Raw genomic sequence first — 21,569 nt, 5'->3', positions numbered from 1 at the left:
GACACCGTGAATCCTGCAGATCTGTCCATAAATAGTAAGATTTCGAGGGGATGGAGATCTCTTCTGAACAGCACGTTCCAAGACATCCAAGATATGCTTACTAACTTTCATGTCTGGCGAGTTTGGTAGGCGGAGGAAATGTTTAAACTCAGAATAGTCTTCCTCGAGCCACTCGGTAGCAATGCTGGACGTGCGAGGCGTAGAATTGTCCTGATGGAAGTGCCCAATGCACGATGGACCTGAATTGATGTGATAAGACAGGATGCTTACGTACGTGTCACCTGTCAGAACCATATCTAGGTGTATCAGGAGTCCAAATGCACACGCCCCACACCATTACAGAGCCTCCACCAGTTTTAACAGCCACCTGCTGAAATGCAGGGTCCATGGATTCATGAGGTTGTCTCCATAGCCGTACTCAACCATCCTCTCGATACAATTAGAAACGAGACTCGTCCGATCAGGCAACATGTTTCCAGTCATCAACAGTCCATTGTCGGTGTTGACGGGCCCAGGCGAGGAATAAACCTTTGTGTCGTGCAGTCATTAAGGCTACACGTATGGGCCTTCAGCTCCGAAAGGCCATGTCGATGACGTTTTGTTGAATGGTTCGCACGCTGACACTTGCTGATGGCCCAGCACTGAAACCTGCAGCAGTTTGCTTAAGGGTTGCTTTTCTGTCACGCTGAACGATTCTCTTCAGCCCTTGTTGGACGCGTTCTTGCAGGATCTTTTTCCCGCCGCAGCGATGTCGGAGACTTGATATTTTACTGGATTCCTGATACTCACGGTACTCTCGTGAAATGGTTGAGCGGGAAAATCCCTACTTCATCGCTACCTCGGAGATTCTGTACCCATCGCTTGTGCGCCAACTATAACACCACGTTCCAATTTACTAACTCTTGATAACCTGCTAGTGAAGCAGCAGTAAGCGATCTAACAACTGCGCCAGACACTTGTCTTATACAGGCGTTGCCGACCGCATTGCCGTATTCTGCCTGTATACATTTCTCTGAATCTGGATACGCTAGCCCATACCAGTTCTTTGGCGCTTCAGTGTATATTGACCTGATGTAGGAACAAGTTTTTTGAACGTTCCATTGCAATTATGTTACAGTCAAATATGAAAGTTGCTGATATGCAGTAACCGATGTATTGCGCCATTACAATGTGTGCATAAAGAATTATTTTTTGTGTTTCGTGTTTATATTAAAACTGTACCCTCTGTAGCTAATTTTCTGAAAATGAACGTAAACTTTCGAAACTAGACACCATTAAAAATTAGATGCTACAGTCACAAGAGCCTCAATAAATAATAAAACGAAAAATAATCATGAAAATTTTAGGTCCAAACTGTACTTGCGAAGAAACGTACAGACTAAGAACAAATAAACAAATTTTGAAAGTATACCATTATTTATCTGGCTAGTGAAAAACAACGCAAGTTAAAATTTTATGGATATTTTGAAAGAATGGAACCAACTATATTAACCAGAGATGTTGCCGAATTGTACGGAAGTCACAGTAAATCTAAAAGTGAAACAATAAAACGGATCGTTTTAGTGAAAGAAGACCTGAAAGAAACACTAGTAACACAGCTTGATTTACTAGACAGAAAAATAATTAGACGGTCGACCGAGCAGAAATACCAAAGAAAATCGGAACAGCTTGGTCCGTCAAGCGGAAAATAGTCCATTCCGTGAGAATGGAAGTAATGTGGACACAAATAGAAACTAAAATAAAACTCTGAAGATCCCTCCTCTCATATATCGCGTGATACATTAGGACCCAAATGTGAATAATAATAATAATAATAATAATAATAATAATAGTGAAATGGTAATATGTACAGGGAGTCCCATTTATTTTGACTACCCCTAATACCTTTCCGACCAGAAAAAAAAAAATCAAAAACTTATCAGGCAAATGTTGTTTAGCTGCCAGGGGGACATTAATCAGCATGATTGCCGTTCTTGCAACTTTCTTCGTTACAAAGATATGAACAGCAGCACGTCTTCTTTAAAAAAAGCATCCAGTATTTTTTATTCGGTAATCGTCTTCCTCTCCTCAAGCCCTGATCAAAAATGTGTCACTGCGCACCGCTACCGTCAACATGACACTTAGTTTGACTCTCCTCTACTAGCACACAGTGGAAGTATCCGAGCTAACGTAACTCTTTCACCTGCTGAACAGTGAACAAATAGAAGCACAAGGAAAATACACATCGATCATTCAGGCAACCGTCTTGTGTTTATGAATAGCTAGAAACGCAGCAGATCGTTTAAAACTGCTGCAGTAGTCTGTTACATGAACCGTTATTGTAAATGAGAAAACGTTTTTGGTGTTCTTGTTCTGCGAGCTTTCATTTCCGATAGTTGAATAGTATTTCTGTCACTCCACGAACACAGAATATAAGTGGAGAACGACGAGTCCCCAAAATTGGAACGATTCCTTAGATGTTCTAGACAGACATGACATCCAGTTCTATAGGTCTCTCCGTTATGTACAAGATGTATACTAAATAATTACAGTCGTTTGGAAAAAAAAACTTCTTTTTAATCGGACAATTCCTCTTTAAAACTGTATTCAGCACAATCTAACTCTAGCAAGTTGTCGACGTAATTACAATGCCGGAAAAATGCAGTATCCTGAAGGTTTAGTGGCACCAAAGTATAATACGTTCATACTGAGGGGTGTAATGTTAGATATTCATTTGTCACGGTCATCGGCTATCAGATGACGCTTTGGAGGCGTGTCTGTACGCGCTCTGTTTTGACTCCGCAGGCAGTTCATACGGCTATGAGCACTATGGGACTTAACTTCTGAGGTCATCAGTCCCCCAGAACTTAGAACTAACAACTAACCTAAGGACATCACACACACCCATGTCCGAGGCAGGATTCGAACCTGCGGCCGTAGCGGTCGCGCGGTTCGAGACTGTAGCGCCTAGAACCGCTCGGCCACTCCGGCCGGCCCGCAGGCAGTAACTGTGCTGAGTTTATAAATGAACTCTGTGCGCAAAATTCATTCTAGGGTACAACCACGCCCCACCGACGAGGACGTGCTCCTGTGGAACATGTCCGCACCTCGTGGTCTAGTGGCTGACGCTGTTGCCTCTGGATCTCGGAGTCACGTGCTCGATTCCCGGCCGGGTCGGAGATTTTCTCCGTTCGGGTTCTGGATGTTTGTGTTTTCCGAATCATTTAATCATAATTCGTAAAAGTGGCGAGACTGGACCGTGTTAAGGTTGGGAATTTGTACGCGCGCTGATAACCGCGCAATTGAGCGTCCCCCAAACCAAATATAATCATCATCATCATCTTGTGGAACAAGTTCAGCCGTTTGAACAGCGTCGCTCCATGGGCCTGTGGGAAGCTGGATGGAGGTGTCAACAAGTTGCTGCACTGGTTGGGCGCAACGCAACGATGCTGTGTCGCTGCTTTCAGCAGTGGTCTGTGGTACATTTCCCCATCAGCAGACCAGGTTCTGGACGTTTGCATAGTACAATTGCACATCAAGACTGACGCACTGTGAGAGCTGCAGAGGTCTACCGAGCATCATCCAGGGAAGAATTCAGGGCACATGTTGCACCCGATGTCTCAGCAGATACGACTGGGAACCGTGTGCTTGCAGCAGGACTAAGACCATCTGATACTCTTACAGACTACCGCTGACGACATGACGCTGCCAAGCACGGCCATTCTGGTGTCGTGAAAGAGCCGACTTCATAATGGAAAAGATTCTGTATGTTTGTAAATAACGGATGTACGGTGCACAACTGGCGAGTGACCTATAACAGGGCGCATTCGCCCACGACATTCAGGTCCCAATACAGCTTTCATAGTGTGTGTGTGTGTGTGGGGGGGGGGCATCAGTTACAACTAGCAGTCAAATTTGGCGTATCTGCAGGGTTCAGCGACAAGTGTCCGTTACATTATACGAGTCGCTGTCCCCGTGATACAGCCATTTTTTCGAGAGAAAGGTGATGTGGATATTCAGCAGGACAATGCACGTCTACGTACGGCTGCATGCTCTACATGGAGTACAATAATTACTCTGGGCAACAAGATCACCAGATCTCTCGCCAGTTCAACACGTGTGGGACATAGCCTGCAAGATCGCCGAAATGCAATAAAAAGTGCGAGGTGCTTCATGTAGTCTATCGCAGGATGCCATTCGGCACCATTATGATCGTTTGCAAGGGAAAATATGCGCCTGCGTTGCCGCCAGAGGGGGACAGACTGTACATTGACGCTGCTGTTTTGGCGCCCTTTACCGTGATATAAATGTTTCATTCGGTCTTAATTTGCTATCGTATACTGTGTTCCGGCCTAACGACAAGCGCCGGCTCGAAGATCAAGAACGATACAGCAGAGATGGCTGTGAGACGACGTCAGCCAATAGAACACTGACTAGGACGTCACCACGACAGGAGCGACATCTGCACGAAGAGAATAAAAGCAACACGCCGCCTAGCCGCGGCCGCACAGTAGAAGACGCTCACTAAAAGAGCCGCCGTGGTATTAACCATAGCAGTGACTGATATGAACTTGTGTAATTAGCTTCCATGGAAATTGTATATATCAAAGGACATTGATTATTTGAATGTCGCCAATTGCTTGCGACCCATCATGTACAAACAAAAGTTAAGTATTGTCAATTCACTTACTGCAATAAACTCCTTTAGTATGATTTGCTTGTATGTTTTCTAGTTATCCGAAAAAACAGCTTCGTAGGCATCCTATAAGAGACGAGTTGGCAGGATTCCACATACTGGGTGATTCCGGAGGAATGGCAAATATTTTAGGAGGTGGTAGTGTAGACGAATTGCAATAAAAATGCTATATAACACGTGTCCAATTTTTATTGAATACACGGATACAGTTCAATGAATTTTCGTTTCCTTTTCTGGTACACCAGTTGCTATGGCCGTATTTATCGAATGTCAGCAGTAGAGTATTGATGTTCACTTTGTAAGTTGTGCTTTAGTTTTCATTGTGATTTGTTGGCCAAGTCTACTGAACTCTAACGTGTAAGCATGCCGCACGTGTACTGAGTATGCTGATATGGTAATTGTGTATGCGTTTTGTAATGAAAACGCTGCTGCTGCTTGTAGTGAATACAGCATGCAATTTACTAACCGCAGACTACCAGATATAAGAGTGTTTACTCGTGTGTTGAATACACTGAGTGACACAGCAGTCATATTCCATCTGAACGTGTAAGTGAACAACAGGCTGTGGATGAGATAGAAAACGTTATTCAGTCGGTAGAACGTAGTCCTTCAACAACAACACTTAGAATTTCCGCTCGTATCGGTGTTCCACATACAAGACTATGGCGGACATTACGTGTGCACCAGTTCTATCTGTATCATTTACAGCTCATTCAGCATTTTCGAGCAGGAGATGACGATATACAATTGGAATTTTCTCATAGGAGACTTGAAAGTCGCCATCATTTTTACTCTTCACTGATGAAGTCAGTATCACTCGTGACGGCATCAATAACACTAGTAATTCACATCAGTGGTCTGAAGAAAATCCACGTGCCATTGTGGTGACTCATTTTCAAGAACGCTTCTCTTTAAACGTGTGGTGTAGTTTGACAGGCAATCAGTTGACTGGGACTGTTGCGTTTCACCATCGTCTTACAGGACCCTGTTATCTACACTTTCTTGAAAATGGGCTTCCAGCATTATTGGAAGAGATTTCTTTGGCTACAAGAATGCGCGTCTTCATCCAGCATGAAGGGGCTCTTGCACATTTTAGTCGTCAGGTGACACGTCATCTAACACTTCCCCGAATATAGATCGGTATATGTGTGCACATTTCTTGGCCACCAAGGTCTCCGGACATTACCCCTTTGGATTTTGCCTGTGGGGATGGTTGAAAGGCGAAGTCTACAAAGAAAAAGTAGTCACAGGAGCCGATTTGATGGCTCGGATTATGAGCAGCGCAGACCTCATAAAAGAACGCAAAGTTACCTCAGAAGAGGTACACGTGGTGCTATCAAGAGAAATCAAAAGTGCATAGAAGTTGGCAGCGGAATTTTTGAATATCAACTGTGAACTTCATCCTAACATATTTACTATTCCTGCTGAAACACCCTGTGTTCCTACAATAATGAATTACTTGTCACATCACTTGTCAATTAAACGGCCTTGTCCTTGAAGGTGTTGCATTTTTTTCGGCACTGTAGGTGCATCAAGACGGTAAGAAACTGAACTAAAAATGAAATCAAGCGAGGAGTTTAAATAGCCCCAGAATTGTTCTCAGTAATCCTTGAAGTACTTTTCGTACTCTTAAACTGTGAGAACAATTAAGGAATGCATTAGGTGTTTTGTATTATCCTGGATGATTGACTAATGTGGTAACCACGACGCTTCAGCTATACTCTCTCCAAGTTCTGTGCGAAGGCTAAGGATCCACGACCCTGCAATAATAAATAAATAAATAACTTCTGAAATAGGACAGACTAATGCGTTTAATAACCATCACATGTCCACACCGTTCCCTCTGGACATTACCACGGCGCAAACTTCCCGATATCCGTTACTGTGGCCAAATTCGTTAAGGAAATATCTCGCACGATAGCGACTATGACATATAGTGTTCAATAATACTTTGAACCTATCCGTAGATTAGAGCCAGGAAGTTAAATCCGATTTTCTGCAGTCTTTTTAGCGAGATAAGGTGCCGTATATGGAGGCAATAAATAACGTAATCTGAACTCTACCATTTCGCGACTGGGACGCGATTTTTCGTGTTGCCGCAATCACCATAACGAGCGCGTGCACCAATAGTATTGCGTATAATCCGCTTCCTGCGGCCCCGATAAGAGAACTCGCTTTGGAGATGCCCCTATGCATCACCTAGCCGGTACGTTTCTGGGCTAGAAGCCTGGTAGCTTTGCATGAAAGTTTCCCCATCCATCGACTGGCCCACCACTTAAAAGTAGCCTCCTTCGCTTCTTCGCGTTCTTTCGACTCTAAAACTAATGGTCGCAGCCCTGCATTTGGCGAGTCCCGTCGCTCGTTTATGCTAACGAATGTCCGCGCTATCTGGCTCTGGCCCGACGAGTCTAGCCGGCCCCGAGCATTTGCATTGTAATGAAGTCCGGCCAGCGGCGCCAGTTGCTGATGACGTATCGCTGTCATTGTTGCGCGATATGCGTAGCCGCTCCCTAATCGTCCAATATCGCCTCGCAACGCGTTCGAAAACGGCGCATTACGCTGAAACGAAAGGCCAAATTGCGCAATTTAAAGATAATTTGTACCGATCATTTCCGCTTGATAGGCCCACTTCAACTATAGCCGTGTTCGCTGTTTATTTGTGTGTATTGGTGCACCGTCATTAGCGTACGACGCACTCGGACGCGGGTCTGCTCAGCGCCAAGAATTGCCTCATGTTACTGACATCGTTTTCCGGCCTACACTACTGGTACAGATCTCCCAGTCTACAATCTTGGAACAGATTTCTCGTTATAATTCCTATTCTTAATTTCTCTCAGAATGTATAAGCCCTTTATATAGCGGTTTAGTTAAACCAATATTTCCGAATCCCTGTAAGATATCGAAATTCTATTCTCACCTAATGAATCGCGAGAAAGTACTCACTAAACGACATACAATCGCCTCTCACAGCTATATTGATTATAGAGGTATCGGTATCAACTTCGCTTTTTCAGTTGAATTGTCGTAATTTCTGCTGCTAATAATGTAGTTCTAAAAGAAACAAATTCAATACCGTTTCACTTTTCAAAATTTGATTAGAGGTTCCGCACTGACTATAATTTTTAGAACTTAGCATTCATGAACATGTAACCGATTGTTGTCTTTTGTAGAGGTTTGTGATTTCATACCCAAATAAGGAAATACGTCACATCGTATAAGGAAGAGAGAGAACAATCGAGTTGCACGCATGAAAGTATCCCGATAGACGGTGTCTACCAACAACGATAATTCAGTGAATGGGGCCATTGGAAGGGCACTGGAATACCACACAATGTTTTAATAACCATTAATTAATTAAAACATTGATAAAGGTACATCGATAACTGTCGCAATACGCTACCTACATAAAATCGAATTCAGTTTCGTAATTCTCCGAACAAACTGAATCGTTTGATGTACATCATAATAAAATTCTACTTTAATTTTATTTTGCCTCTTTACGGTGATTTTTGTTTTAGTGTGTTTCTAAACCTTCCACCCCTTTCAGTCAGTCTCCATCAACATACAACGAATATGATTTGCATGCGAACAGAATCCGCAGTTTTTGAGGAATTCCGACAGTCATTTAGGTACAGTGAATTATCCATATAACTGGTCATCAGGACAGATTAAAATTGCAAATATGTCACGTCAATAATTCTGTATTTGACGTAAGCTGCTTTTTAGTGGTACTTTATTTTACAGGACTAGTTTCGAGCTATCGTGCATCGTCGGCGGTACCTTATATGTACTGCTTTTAGCGGATTCCAAAGAGCATGTTTCGTAATAATCATAAGAAGAGTTGAAATAGAAAAGTTCGAAGTACCAAAGCTCACATTTGTTAGGAGAATCATAAAACGATGTATCTCTTTTTCTACATAACCTGTTTTTATCCAGAAAATTGATAACGTATTCTGAGACCACAGAATTATGCTACCAAAAATAATGTGACAAATAAGAAAATAAATAATTTGTTAAGACTGTTATTTATATTTCAAATGTCATTAATACAGAGGCACTATTTGTGATACCTCAAGTTCAGAAATGCACCTGTTTTTAACTAGAAGAATAGAAGTCAACGAAAACGATTTCACATTTTTTCATTTTTTTAGAAAAGAGCAACATAATTAAACTCAAGAAAAAATTTCTGTTTCTTACACAGTTCCATTCTAGGGTTCAGATAGTGCAAAGTTTACTATAAAATTCCTTGTGGTGTCGGGTAAGAAATGGCAACACCTTGAACAGGTATTTCTGTTTTGTGACTGATATGCATGGCTAGTCTTTCAGATAAAATACGGCATGATCTGCAAATGCCATGGTCTTTCCTCTTTTGGATACATTGAAATTTATTCATTCTTTTGTTTCACAGTAAGAATTTTTATACAGCTGTTCTGATGGGGCAGTGTGAGACACTTTGATCATACTGTATTTAGAGATATTACAAACCTGCATTGACAACAATGTTGCAACAGCATATGTAACATCAGACGTCAGTTGAATGAACTGGAATTACATAGAATAAGTAAGGCTTGTGTGAAGCTTGCGTTACAAATGCCGTGCTTATGTTTCTTCGTTTCTCTGAATTTGTAAAATCTCTGTTGCAGATCAAAGAGATGTGTCCACTCGCCAAAAACTTTTCTGTTGTCTCCTCAAAACATCACAGGCTAAATTGTGGAGACGTCAATATGCCACTTGCGTTTTCAGCGCTTTTGTGTTCTCGGTGCTCTGTTGTATGCTCAATAACGAAGCACTGCTTGGCGCGAAGACAGTGCGCCATCTAGTAACGAACCTTTGAAAAATATTCTCCATGATTTGACGCATGGAAAAAGTTTAGGGGCATGCAACACACTACCGAGAACACAATAGCACTGAAAATGCAGTTTGTGAATAATGACACTTTGAACGTTCATAGTGATTTCTGTTTTAGCATGTTTCTAATCTTCACCTCCTTCATTTATATATGCATACATATATACAAATATATGCAATCTACATAAAATTTCTTACGAGAAATTTCCACTGACAAGTAAATATCCTCGTAAAAATGTTCTTATACTGACAGTATATATATGCATAAAGAAAGCATATAATCATATTAATATACGATGATTACGAAACATCATTTTTGGCATACGCTAAAAAGGAGAACATATAAGGCACCGCCGATGACGAACAAACTCCCAAACGTAATCCGATGACATAAAGTAGCATCAAAAAGCAGCTTATTTAAGAAACATGATTATTAATATTACACATTCAAAAGCTGCAGTGAACCAAGTGTACAAGACACGCTTAAAATTACATGAACCCTGATTTGGTTCATAAGTCACGTCATATTTTAGGCGTCGTTTTATACTTCACGATTAAAGTAGTTTACACAATGACGCGATACAATACCCAGAAGAATTTTAGCCATCATGTGTCACATTTATTCGAAATACCATTGTGTCACAGCTATTGTACTGACGAAGCCACCAATTTCACCGCACCGTACACACAGCATGACGCAATTAATATTCGCGTGTCAGTATTACAGACTTTATGAGGCTTCTCGCGTTATTCACGACGGACAGCGAAAAATTCGAGTCGCGCCTGTTGAAGCCGATACCAGAGCGGCGGCGTAGCGGTGACTGCCGACCGCAGCCGGACCCGGAAGCGGGAGTTTAAAACCCGTTGTTTGCACGCCGTGTGAGTGGCGCCACCGCAAACCAACCGAAGTTGCGTTGCGCGGTTGACCACACGCCGGCCGACACGGATTTATTGTTACAGTCAGAGGCGCGCGCTTGATCGCCGCCCTGAAAACTCACTTGCACGCAATTACGCGGTGCTGTTGCACAACAACTGTTTTTTTTTTCCACCGCGGCTAAATTTCACAACTGACAGTCAGTTCCGCCGGCTTCCTATTCTGCGCCGGGATGCATATTCATCCCTGCATTGCCTCCACTTTCAACTCACGTAAGCAATATAGCGGCCGATGAGTTCTAATTATCAAATAACCCCCATCCTCCATTCTTTAAACAAAGTAACAAATGAACATACATGTTAAATACTTGACATTAAGCATGTAACATCTTTATGGTTGAGAAACAGTGCAGTATTCCACGCATCTCAGTGTTGAATATTGCAATCCCCAAATCCTCGACAAATAACCAAAAAATTTACCTATTCTAAAAAGCAGATAAAAATTCACTTGACGCTTTCCAGAGAGACAATTTCCACTCATTCTAAATTAATAACATAAGTGTAGACCAGATGCGGCTTAAATTCAAAGAAATAGTATCGGCAGCAGTTGAGAGATATATACCAAATAAATTAACAAACGACGGAGCTGATCCTCCTTGGTACACAAAACGGGTTAGAGCACTGTTGCAGAAACAACAAAACACACATGTCAAATTTAAACAGACGCAAAATCCCCAAGATTCGCGATCTTTTACAGAAGCTCGAAATTTAGAGCGGAGTTAAATGCGAGACGCCTATAACAGTTTCTACAACGAAACTTTGTCTCGAAACCTAGCAGAAAATCCAAAGAGATTCTGGTCGTATGTGAAATATGTTAGCGGCAAGAAACAATCAATGCCTTCTCTGCGCGATAGCAATGGAGATACTATCGAAGACAGTGCTGCCAAAACAGAGTTACTTAACACAGCCTTCCGAAATGCCTTCACAGAAGAAGTAAATATTTCAGAACTTGAATCAAGAACAGCTGCCAACATGAATAATGTAGAAGTAAATATCCTCGGAGTAGTGACGCAACTCGAATCACTTAATAAAAGCAAGTCTTCTGGTCCAGACTGTACACGAGTTAGGCTCTTTTCGGAGTATGCTGATGCATTAGTTCCATACTTAACAATCATATACAACCGTTCGCTCGACGAAAGATCCGTACCCAAAGACTGGAAAGTCGCACAGGTCACACCAATATTCAAGAAAGGTAGTAGGCGTAGTCCACTAAATTACAGGCCCATATCGTTAACGTCGATATGCAGCAGGATTTTAGAACATATATTGTGTTCGAACATTATGAATTACCTCGAAGGAAACGGTCTATTGACACACGGTCAGTATGGATTTAGAAAACATCGTTCCTGTGAAACACAACTAGTTATTTATTCACATGAAGTGCTGAGTGCTATTGACAAGGGATTTCAGATCGATTCCGTATTCCTGGATTTCCGGAAGGCTTTTGACACTGTACCAGACAAGCGGCTCGTAGTGAAATTGCGTGCTTATGGAATATCGTCTCAGTTATGTGACTGTATTCGTGATTTCTTGTCAGAGAGGTCACAGTTCGAAGTAATTGACTGAAAGTGATTGAGTAAAACAGAAGTGGTTTCTGGCGTTCCCCAAGGTAGTGTTATAGGCCCTTTTCTGTTCCTTATCTATATAAACGATTTGGGAGACAATCTGAGCAGCCGTCTTCGGTTGTTTGCAGATGACGCTGTCGTACATCGACTAATAAAGTCATCCGAAGATCAAAACAAACTGCAAAACGATTTAGAAGATATATCGGAATGGTGCGAAAAGTGGCAGTTGACCCTAAATAACAAAAAGTGTGAGGTCATCCACATGAGTGCTAAAAGGAACTCGTTAAATTTCGGTTACACGATAAATCAGTTAAATCTAAAAGCAGTAAATTCAAGTAAATACCTAGGAATTACAATTACGAACAACTTAAATTGGAAGGAACACATAGAAAATGTTGTGGGGAAGGCTAACCAAAGACTGCGTTTTACTGGCAGTACAGAAAATGTAACAGACCTACTAAGGAGACTGCCTACACTACGCTTGTCCGTCCTCTTTTAGAATACTGCTGCGCGGTGTGGGATCCTTACCACATAGGACTGACGGAGTACATCGAAAAAGTTCAAAGAAAGGCAGAATGCTTTGTATTATCGCGAAATATGTGAGAGAGTGTCACAGAAATGATACAGGATATGGGCTGGAAATCATAAAAAAGGAAGGCGTTTTTCGTTGCGACGGAATCTTCTCACGAAATTCCAATCACCAACGTTCTCCTCCGAATGCGAAAATATTTTGTTGACACCGTCCTACATAGGGAGCAACGATCACCACGATAAAATAAGGGAAATCAGAGCTCGCACGGAAAGATATAGGTGTTCGTTCTTTCCGCGCGCTATACGAGATTGGAATAATAGATAATTGTGAGGGTGGTTCGATGAAACCTCTGCCAGGCACCTGAATGTGATTTACAGAGTATCCATGTAGATGTAGATGTAATGACGTCATATTTCCTGAACTCTTTGTCGTACAAAGATACAATTTTTCAGCTATATACAGTGGTATACGGATATTCCGGAACATCGTCGACAAAATTTTTCTACGGTTACCTTTTACTTATTGTGCATGGTCTCCTTCGCAATACTTTCTTAAACAACTGGTACACCACTCCCAACGACGTTTCCACTTCCGGAAGCAGTCTTAGTGCGCGTTTGCTGGATTGCGCGAAGCTCCGTCTGCGAATTTTCTTTTATCTCGTTTGTCGTTGCAAATCTTCGCCCTTTCAACGTCTCAGCACCGTAACCGTAGATCCACATCTGATCATCAGTTATAATTTTCTTTTAAACATCTCGTTTTCATTTGTGTTATCCAAAAGTTCTTCACAAATTGTGAGGCGAAGGTCTTGAGTCACGAGCCGTGGGACGAACTTGGCGGCAACTCGAGGCATTCCGTGTCAGGATTTCATGACATGATCCAAATGAAACGTTTCTTTCTCCTACAGATCTCTCGGGCAGTCATTCTTCTATTAGCAAGCACAATTTCGTTGACGTTCCTCGCATGAACCAGTCGTAACACCGAGTACGCCTTGAGCACTCATTGCCGTAGGCTTCCTGCATCATTTTGTGTGTCTCTGTAAAATTTATTGCAGATACTTTGCTGTTCTAACTCTGCTGTCTCGAAATTCGCGTACTGTGCGACACAACGTTCTACCCAATACAACTCTAAACAATAACTAACAGACATACAACAATGAAAATTCCGGCAGTTAAACATTAAACAAAGGTGTGTGCGGCAATGCCAACCACATTTCGCTCCAACACGCCATTGGCGCGAAATTACAAATGTTCCGGAATTTTTTGAACAGACCTCGTACACTCAGTTTCTAAGTGTAATACTTGTTGCTGATGAGTCTTTCCCGTCGTATGGCCGTGGTCGAAGAAAGTTTTCGGTTCCTGCCGTTTCTTCCGGCACAGCTCTGGACGAAACGTGAGGAACCGAAAACTTTCTTCGACCACGGCCCTACAGCCCGGAAGACTCATCAGTAACTAAGACATCCGGTCGTGAAACCCTTAACTGTGATACTTCCATTATAGTGTTAAAGCTTTAACACACGATTATACTTTTTAACGAGTAGATTAGGACATGTTTTTAAATTGTTCGGTTAATAATTATGCCTGCCCCCCCCCCCCCCCCCCCCCGCGCGCGAAGTCGTTAGATAGACTGCCTGCAACTGGGCTAGATGACTTTTATACATTATGACCACGTTATAATGACATATAGTGGAAAATTAAGTGAGTTCTGTAACAAGTTTCAGCTAGTAATAGCGAATACTCTGTTCAAGAACCACAAGAGGAGAAGGTATACTTGCAAACGGCCGGGTGATACTGGAAAGTTTCAGTTAGATTACATCATGGTCAGACAGAGATTCCACACGTCCAGAATTTCTACAGAGTGGCTCCAGAAAAGCTCTTCCGCTGGCCACCAACCTCCTCAGACATGAACATTACTGAGTATATCTGTGATGCCTTGCAACGTGCTGTTCAGAAGAGATTTCCACCCCGTCGTACGCTCACGGGCTTATGAAGAGCTCTGCAAGATTCATTCCCTTCAGACATTAGTCGAGTCCATGCTTCGTCGTGTTGCGGCACTTCTGCGTGCTCTCGAGGGCCCTACACTATATTAGGCAGATTTATTAGTTTTTTGGCTCTTCGTTGTAAGTTACCGCTGCTTGGGCGTCCTCTGTCGAATTTAGCTCGCTCTTCGAATATTGCTCCTCCTGGGGTATGTAGGCTTACACATAATGGTGATACTGCTTGCTCGCGAGCCCGCAGAGTTAAAATTCAGATATTTTTCTTTCAAAAATTCAGTCTTGATAATACCACGTATGCTTCAAGAACATAGGTGGCCGGTTTCGGTTATGTCACATGACTATCGTCAGACCCATGGCAACCTTCGAAGGTGATGGGTGGAGCACTCTTCTCAGTTGCTGTGATGTCAACCAGTTGCCATGGGTCTGACGATAGTCATGTGATATAACCGAAACCGGTCACCTATGTTCTTGAAGCATACGTGGTGCGATCAAGACTGAATTTTTGAAAGAAAATTTTTAAAAATTTTTGATCGCTGTTCCAAAAATGTTTATTAAAATTGTTTAAAATTCAGACGTCCAGTCGATAAAATTAACAGCCGCTGCACTGCTCCGTGTTTGTTAAAGTTATGGAAAGACGCTCCGAACTGATGCACCTCCCCAGTATTACAAGCTCATCACGGCGGTCGCACACCTGCTAATTCGATACAATCAATACGGCATTCTTCGAGAACTATGCGTGACAGAGATCTTCCTAATAACGTGACTAAGCAGAATATATAGAGAGGGTGTATTTTTCTCAAGATTCTTGTGTACATGGTGTATTTTCATAAGAAGTAGTTTGTTGAGAATTGAGGGTCAGCGAATTCGTGCACTCAAGTACTTGTGTGTGTGTGTGCGGTGCAGGTTCCTGAGCGTGAAGAAGTGGCTGCTGCGGAAGAAGCACCAGATCGAGCTGGCGCGCAAGCGCGGCTGGAAGGGCTACTGGGTGTGCCTGAAGGGCACCACGCTGCTCTTCTACCCGTGCGACTCGCGGGAGGGCCGCAGCGTCGAGGCGGCGCCCAAGCACCTCATCATCGTCGACGGCGCCATCATGCAGCCCATCCCGGAGCACCCCAAGCGCGACCACGTCTTCTGCCTCAGCACCGCCTTCGGCGACGCCTACCTCTTCCAGGTGGGTCTCCCCCTCTGCCGGAGGCGGACCTAGCCGCCAGTTCAGGAACCTTTCGTTTAACCTGCCACACGAGGTCGCGCAGGAGGCATCGAAGCATTGGTGTTAATAGGAGATCGGTAGTGAGAATGTTACACACAAGTTGTGAAACTTGTGATACGATTAACACAACATGTGGTAAAGTCCCATTGTCAGGTGTTATAAAACAAGGAAACATCTCAGTATGTCACAATACTACATGTACAGACGCCCATATAACATTATTAATATCGTCCTGTATTATAACATACCTTAAAGTTTCTATCTCATTAGGCACTGCCAAAAGTGACAACTCGGCACGGAACATGCATCGTCAAACATAAAACTCCGGAGGCACAGTTGTAAACTAAAGGCCGCCGCTTTCACGTACAAATACAGTACTTTCCCCGCAACGCATATGTCACCCCCCACCCCCATCGATCCAACTGTCTGTTATAAAGTTTACGAAAGTTACACAGGGTGTTCGGAAATTCCAGTTAAAAACTTTTAGACTTGTAGAGGGGACTGAGTAGATTATACACACATCAAAGGAAGTTTTGCATCACCCCGGTTCCCAGAACTCCTGAAGATATGCATTGACTGTGGATATTGTATCACAGAAACAGTCCCTTTGACTGATCAGAGATGTCACTAAACCCGCCCAAAGACGTAAAAAACCATGCATGAGCAACGCCTGTTACACGGAGGAGTTCCGACAGCCGATCAGTTGCAGTCATTCAACCAGGAAGGAGGTACACGTGTTGTCTGTAGTTCAACCATGCCTAGATGGTCAATACCGCGGTTCGATCCCGTCCGCATTGTTACTTTGTACCAGGAAGGGCTCTCAACAAGGGAAGTGCCCAGACGTCTCGGAGAGAACCAAAGCGATGTTGTTCGGACACGAGGAGATACAGACAGACAGGAACTGTCGAGGACATGCCTCGCTCAGGCCGCCCAAGGGCTACTACTGCAGTGGATGACCGCTACCTACGGATTACAGCTCGGAGGAACGCTGACAGCAACGCCACCATGTTGAAGAATGCTTTTCGTGCAGCCACAGGACGTCGTGTTACGACTCAAACAGTGCACAATAGGCTGCATGATGCGCAACTTCACTCCCGACGTCCATGGCGAGGTCCATCTTTGCAGCCACGACACCATGCAGCGCGATACAGATTGGACCAACAACATGCCGAATGGACTGCTCAGGATTGGCATCACGTTCTCTTCACCGATGAGTCTCGAATATGCCATCAACCAGACAATCGTCGGAGACGTGTTTGGAGGCAACCTGGTCAGGCTGAACGCCTTAGACACATTGTCCAGCGAGCGCAGCAAGGTGGAGGTTTCCTGCTGTTTTGGGGTGGCATTATGAGGGGCCGGCATACACCGCTGGTGGTCATGGAAGGCACCGTAACGGCTGTACGATACGTGAATGCCATCCTCCGACCAATAGTGCAACCATAACGGCAGCATATTGGCGAGGCATTCGTCTTCACAGACGACAATTCGCGCCCTCATCGTGCACTTTTCAGGATAACGACATCGCTCGACTAGAGTGGCCAGCACATTCTCCAGACATGAATCCTATCGAATACGCCTGGGACGGATTGAAAAGAGCTGTTTATGGACGACGTGACCCACCAACCACATTGAGGGATCTACGCCGTATCTCCGGTGAGGAGTGGGACAGTGTGGACCAACAATGCCTTGATGAACTCGGAGATAGTATGCCACAACGAATACAGGAATGTATCAATGCAAGAGGACTGAATTAGAGGTACCGGTGTGTACAACAATCTGGACCACCACCTCTGAAGGTCTCGCTGTGGTACAACAAGTGGTTTTAATGAGCAATAAAATTGGCGGAAATGATGTTGATCTCTATTACAATTTTCTGTACAGGTTCCAGGACTCTCGGAACCGAGGTGATGCAAAACTTATTAATCGGAACCCATGTCCGGAACGTACTGTTTCCGTGCTACAACCATTTGAAAACACATTGCTAATGCGACCACTTTTACAGCTCAGGCGTGGCTCAGTACATCTCTTATTTTACAGTTCTACTCATTAATAGGCAAAGAAACTGCTCATGTACTCGATGGCCTCCTCCATTTCGGGTGTGCTGCGTCTCCCTGGAGCACGCCAGCAGATGATGAAGATACCCGTTCTCGAAACCGCTGTGTAATTGTGGCGAAAAGGCTACGCGACAGAGTTCGACGTTGTGGAGAACGATCTAGACAAAGGCAACAGAACAGTTCTTCCATAACAGTGAGGTTCCCCATTCAGAAAGATCACACCGGTGTATCCTGCAAACTTGTACTCAACCACGCTGCTCTGACACTCACAGACACATGGATGAGGCTCAGATTAGGTCAGAGAGGTGGGATGGACATTAAATGACCTCAACCAATCCGACATACCAATCTACCCTCTACAAGTCGTACTAGTTGGGACTTTTCGAACATCCTATATGTCGAGCCCTGCCCACTCGTCGCGTACAGGGTCGCAAGCGATGGGCGGCATGCAACATAAATCCGAGTCCTTGCTATACACAATGTTCAAACAAGCAATGGATATGGATCACTACAATCTGACATCGTAGCACTCTCTGCTAGGCTGTTTTAATACTCTGCGAATCCTGTCCACTAACGTACCGCCGAGGCTGGCAGGAGCGGCGTTTATATTCACTTCTTGCAGAGCTCTCTCCTGTCGTGGCGCGTTCCTAGTCAGTGGATATTGGCTGACGTCGCCTCACCGCCTTCTCTTCTCTTGCGTTCTTCTTGGTTCCGGCGCTTGTGATTACGTCAGAACACTATATGTCAAATCCTAAAAAAATCATAGGTTTTATGATATCCAACTTATTCGAATTATCGGCGTTAGGTTTAACGTTCTCTGTTCGTTGTTCTACATGGATGTACACGTTGAAACGTGGGTATAGTATTGGATTTTATAATATTTTATGACCTAACACATAATATTTGCAGATTTCATGATAGTATCGTCGAGGGGACTGTAACATGTGCATTGCAAGAAAGTTCTACCTTTGGTAGGTGAAAACGACTGCATTTACTTTACAGCTGTGTCTTGAGCGTATAACACTGCAACGAGATGTTCTACCAGAAGTTTTACATTTTACGATATATATTTGCTGCTGGGTTTTTACTTTTGACGTGCCTAATGGTTCAGAAGCTGAAAGTTATGTTATACTACAGATCGATGTTAATATTTTTATATGGGTGTCAGCACGGGTAGTATTGCTATGAACTGACTGATTCCTTGTTTTATAGCACTTGATAATGGGATTTTACCACATGTTGTGGTAAAAATGTCACATGTTTAACAACTTTTGCATAAAATTCTCAGTGTCGACTTGTTGTACCATGACTTCACAACAGATGCTACTAGAGTTACAGTTTCTCACAATACATTGTATCAAATTCTTCAAATGAAGTAATTTCCCGCTTGATTGTAACTGTTTTGTTATGCTATTCCAATTTCGGTATACGTTCGATTGTCAATACCAAGATTCGATACCTTATTAAGGCGTAGAAACAGGTCAAAAATAACGTTCTTGTAGGGCTGTGTCATCCCTGATGGTAAATAGAACAACAGCTGTTATCAACGATACGAGTAACATGATATGTAAATTTGTGTTAAACCGATGCGATTGTTCATAGGCACGAATTACTTATACGTGCATGCTCCCATCACCTCCCGCGTAAGTCAGCGATCATGTGGAAACACCCTAATTGCACGTTGTCATTCCAACTTACGAGTAAGTCACCTTCTTGCCCGAAGTCGCCTCCTGCACCATCACCTACCACCTTCAGCAACTGCTGCTAGGCCGGCCGGAGTGGCCGAGCGGTTCTAGGCGCTGCAGTTTGGAACCGCGTGACAGCTACGGTCGCAGGTTCGAATCCTGCCTCGGGCATGGATGTGTGTGATGTCCTTAGGTTAGTTAGGTTTAAGTAGTTCTAAGTTCTAGGGGACTGATGACCTCAGCAGTTAAGTCCTATAGTGTTCAGAGCCACTGCTGCTAGGTGTACCTGCTCTCATTCTGCTTCAATTCGTTTGACAGCACAGGTCTTGAATCGTTTGTTTACATACATGAAAAGCTAGCGTAGAGGTAAAATAATAGACTTTGTCTTCAACTAAGTTAATAAATACTTTCTGAAGTGGCAAACTGCTCTGGAGCCCTGCAATAGGAATCTCATTCGAGCATTCAGTTACTCCTTATAATCACTCATTTATGATAAAGTAATACAGCATCATTTGAAGCGACGAAATGTATTCTAAGAGTATTGTAACTCAGAGTACGGACTTGCTGAGGTTCATATTCCTGCAGAACAGTCAGTATCCGAAGGATTTTTTATATCAGTGTAATGATCATCATCATCATCATTTAAGACTGATTATGCCTTTCAGCGTTCAGTCTGGAGCATAGCCCCCCTTTTACAGTTCCTCCATGATCCCCTATTCAGTGCTAACTTTGGTGCCTCTTCTGATGTTAAACCTATTACTTCAAAATCGTTCTTAACCGAATCCAGGTACCTTCTCCTCGGTCTGCCCCGACTCCTCCTACCCTCTACTGCTGAATCCATGAGTCTCTTGGATAACCTTGCTTCTCCCATGCGTGTAACATGATCCCACCATCTAAGCCTGTTCGCCCTGACTGCTACATCTATAGAGTTCATTCCCAGTTTTTCTTTGATTTCCTCATTGTGCACACCCTCCTGCCATTGTTCCCATCTACTAGTACCTGTAATCATCCTAGCTACTTTCATATCCGTAACCTCAACCTTATTGATAAGGTAGCCTGAATCCACCCAGCTGTCGCTCCCATACAAAAAAGTTGGTCGAAAGATTGAACGGTGCACAGATAACTTAGTCTTGGTACTGACTTCCTTCTTGCAGAAGAGAGTAGATCGTAGCTGAGCGCTCACTGCATTAGCTTTGCTACACCTCGCTTCCAGTTCTTTCACTATGTTGCCATCCTGTGAGAATATGCATCCTAAGTACTTGAAACCGTCCACCTGTTCTAACTTTGTTCCTCCTATTTGGCACTCAATCCGTTTATATTTCTTTCCCACTGACATTACTTTCGTTTTGGAGATGCTAATCTTCATAACATAGTCCTTACATTTATGATCTAGCACTGAAATATTACTTTGCAAACTTTCAATCGAATCTGCCATCACAACTAAGTCATCCGCATATGCAAGACTGCTTATTTTGTGTTCACATATCTTAATCTCACCCAGCCAGTCTATTGTTTTCAACATATGATCCATAAATAATATGAACAACAGTGGAGATAGGTTGCAGCCTTGTCTTACCCCTGAAACTACTCTGAACCATGAACTCAATTTACCGTCAACTCTAACTGCTGCCTGACTATCCATGTAAAGACCTTTAATTGCTTGCAAAAGTTTGCTTCCTATTCCATAATCTTGTAGAACAGACAATACCTTCCTCCTAGGAACCCGGTCATATGCCTTTTCTAGATCTATAAAGCATAGATACAATTCCCTGTTCCACTCATAACACTTCTCCATTATTTGCCGTAAGCTAAAGATCTGGTCCTGATAACCTCTAAGAGGCCTAAACCCACACTGATTTTCATCCAATTGGTCCTCAACTAATACTCGCACTTTCCTTTCAACAATACCTGAGAAGATTTTACCCACAATGCTGATTAAAGAGATACCTCTGTAGTTGTTACAATCTTTTCTGTTTCCATGTTTAAAGATTGGTGTGATTACTGCTTTTGTCCAGTCTGATGGAACCTGTCCCGACTCCCAGGCCATTTCAATTATCCTGTGTAGCCATTTAAG

General features: G+C 43.2%; 1 protein-coding gene across 1 annotated transcript in view; it reads left to right on the top strand.

The window, feature by feature from the left end:
• The window catches only part of LOC126100239 (protein still life, isoforms C/SIF type 2), a 939,475-nt gene that overhangs the window by 667,284 nt on the left and 250,622 nt on the right, over nt 1-21,569 (top strand). Inside the window, exon 3 of the mRNA XM_049910820.1 lies at nt 15,450-15,717. Coding sequence (XP_049766777.1) covers nt 15,450-15,717 — 268 coding nt within the window. The remainder of the gene's footprint in view (nt 1-15,449; nt 15,718-21,569) is intronic.

The sequence above is a fragment of the Schistocerca cancellata genome, chromosome 9 (genome assembly GCF_023864275.1).
Source record: "Schistocerca cancellata isolate TAMUIC-IGC-003103 chromosome 9, iqSchCanc2.1, whole genome shotgun sequence".
Classification (NCBI taxonomy): Eukaryota; Metazoa; Arthropoda; class Insecta; order Orthoptera; family Acrididae; genus Schistocerca; species Schistocerca cancellata.
Note: the sequence above shows the minus strand (reverse complement) of the source record. Positions and strands in the feature narration are given on the sequence as shown.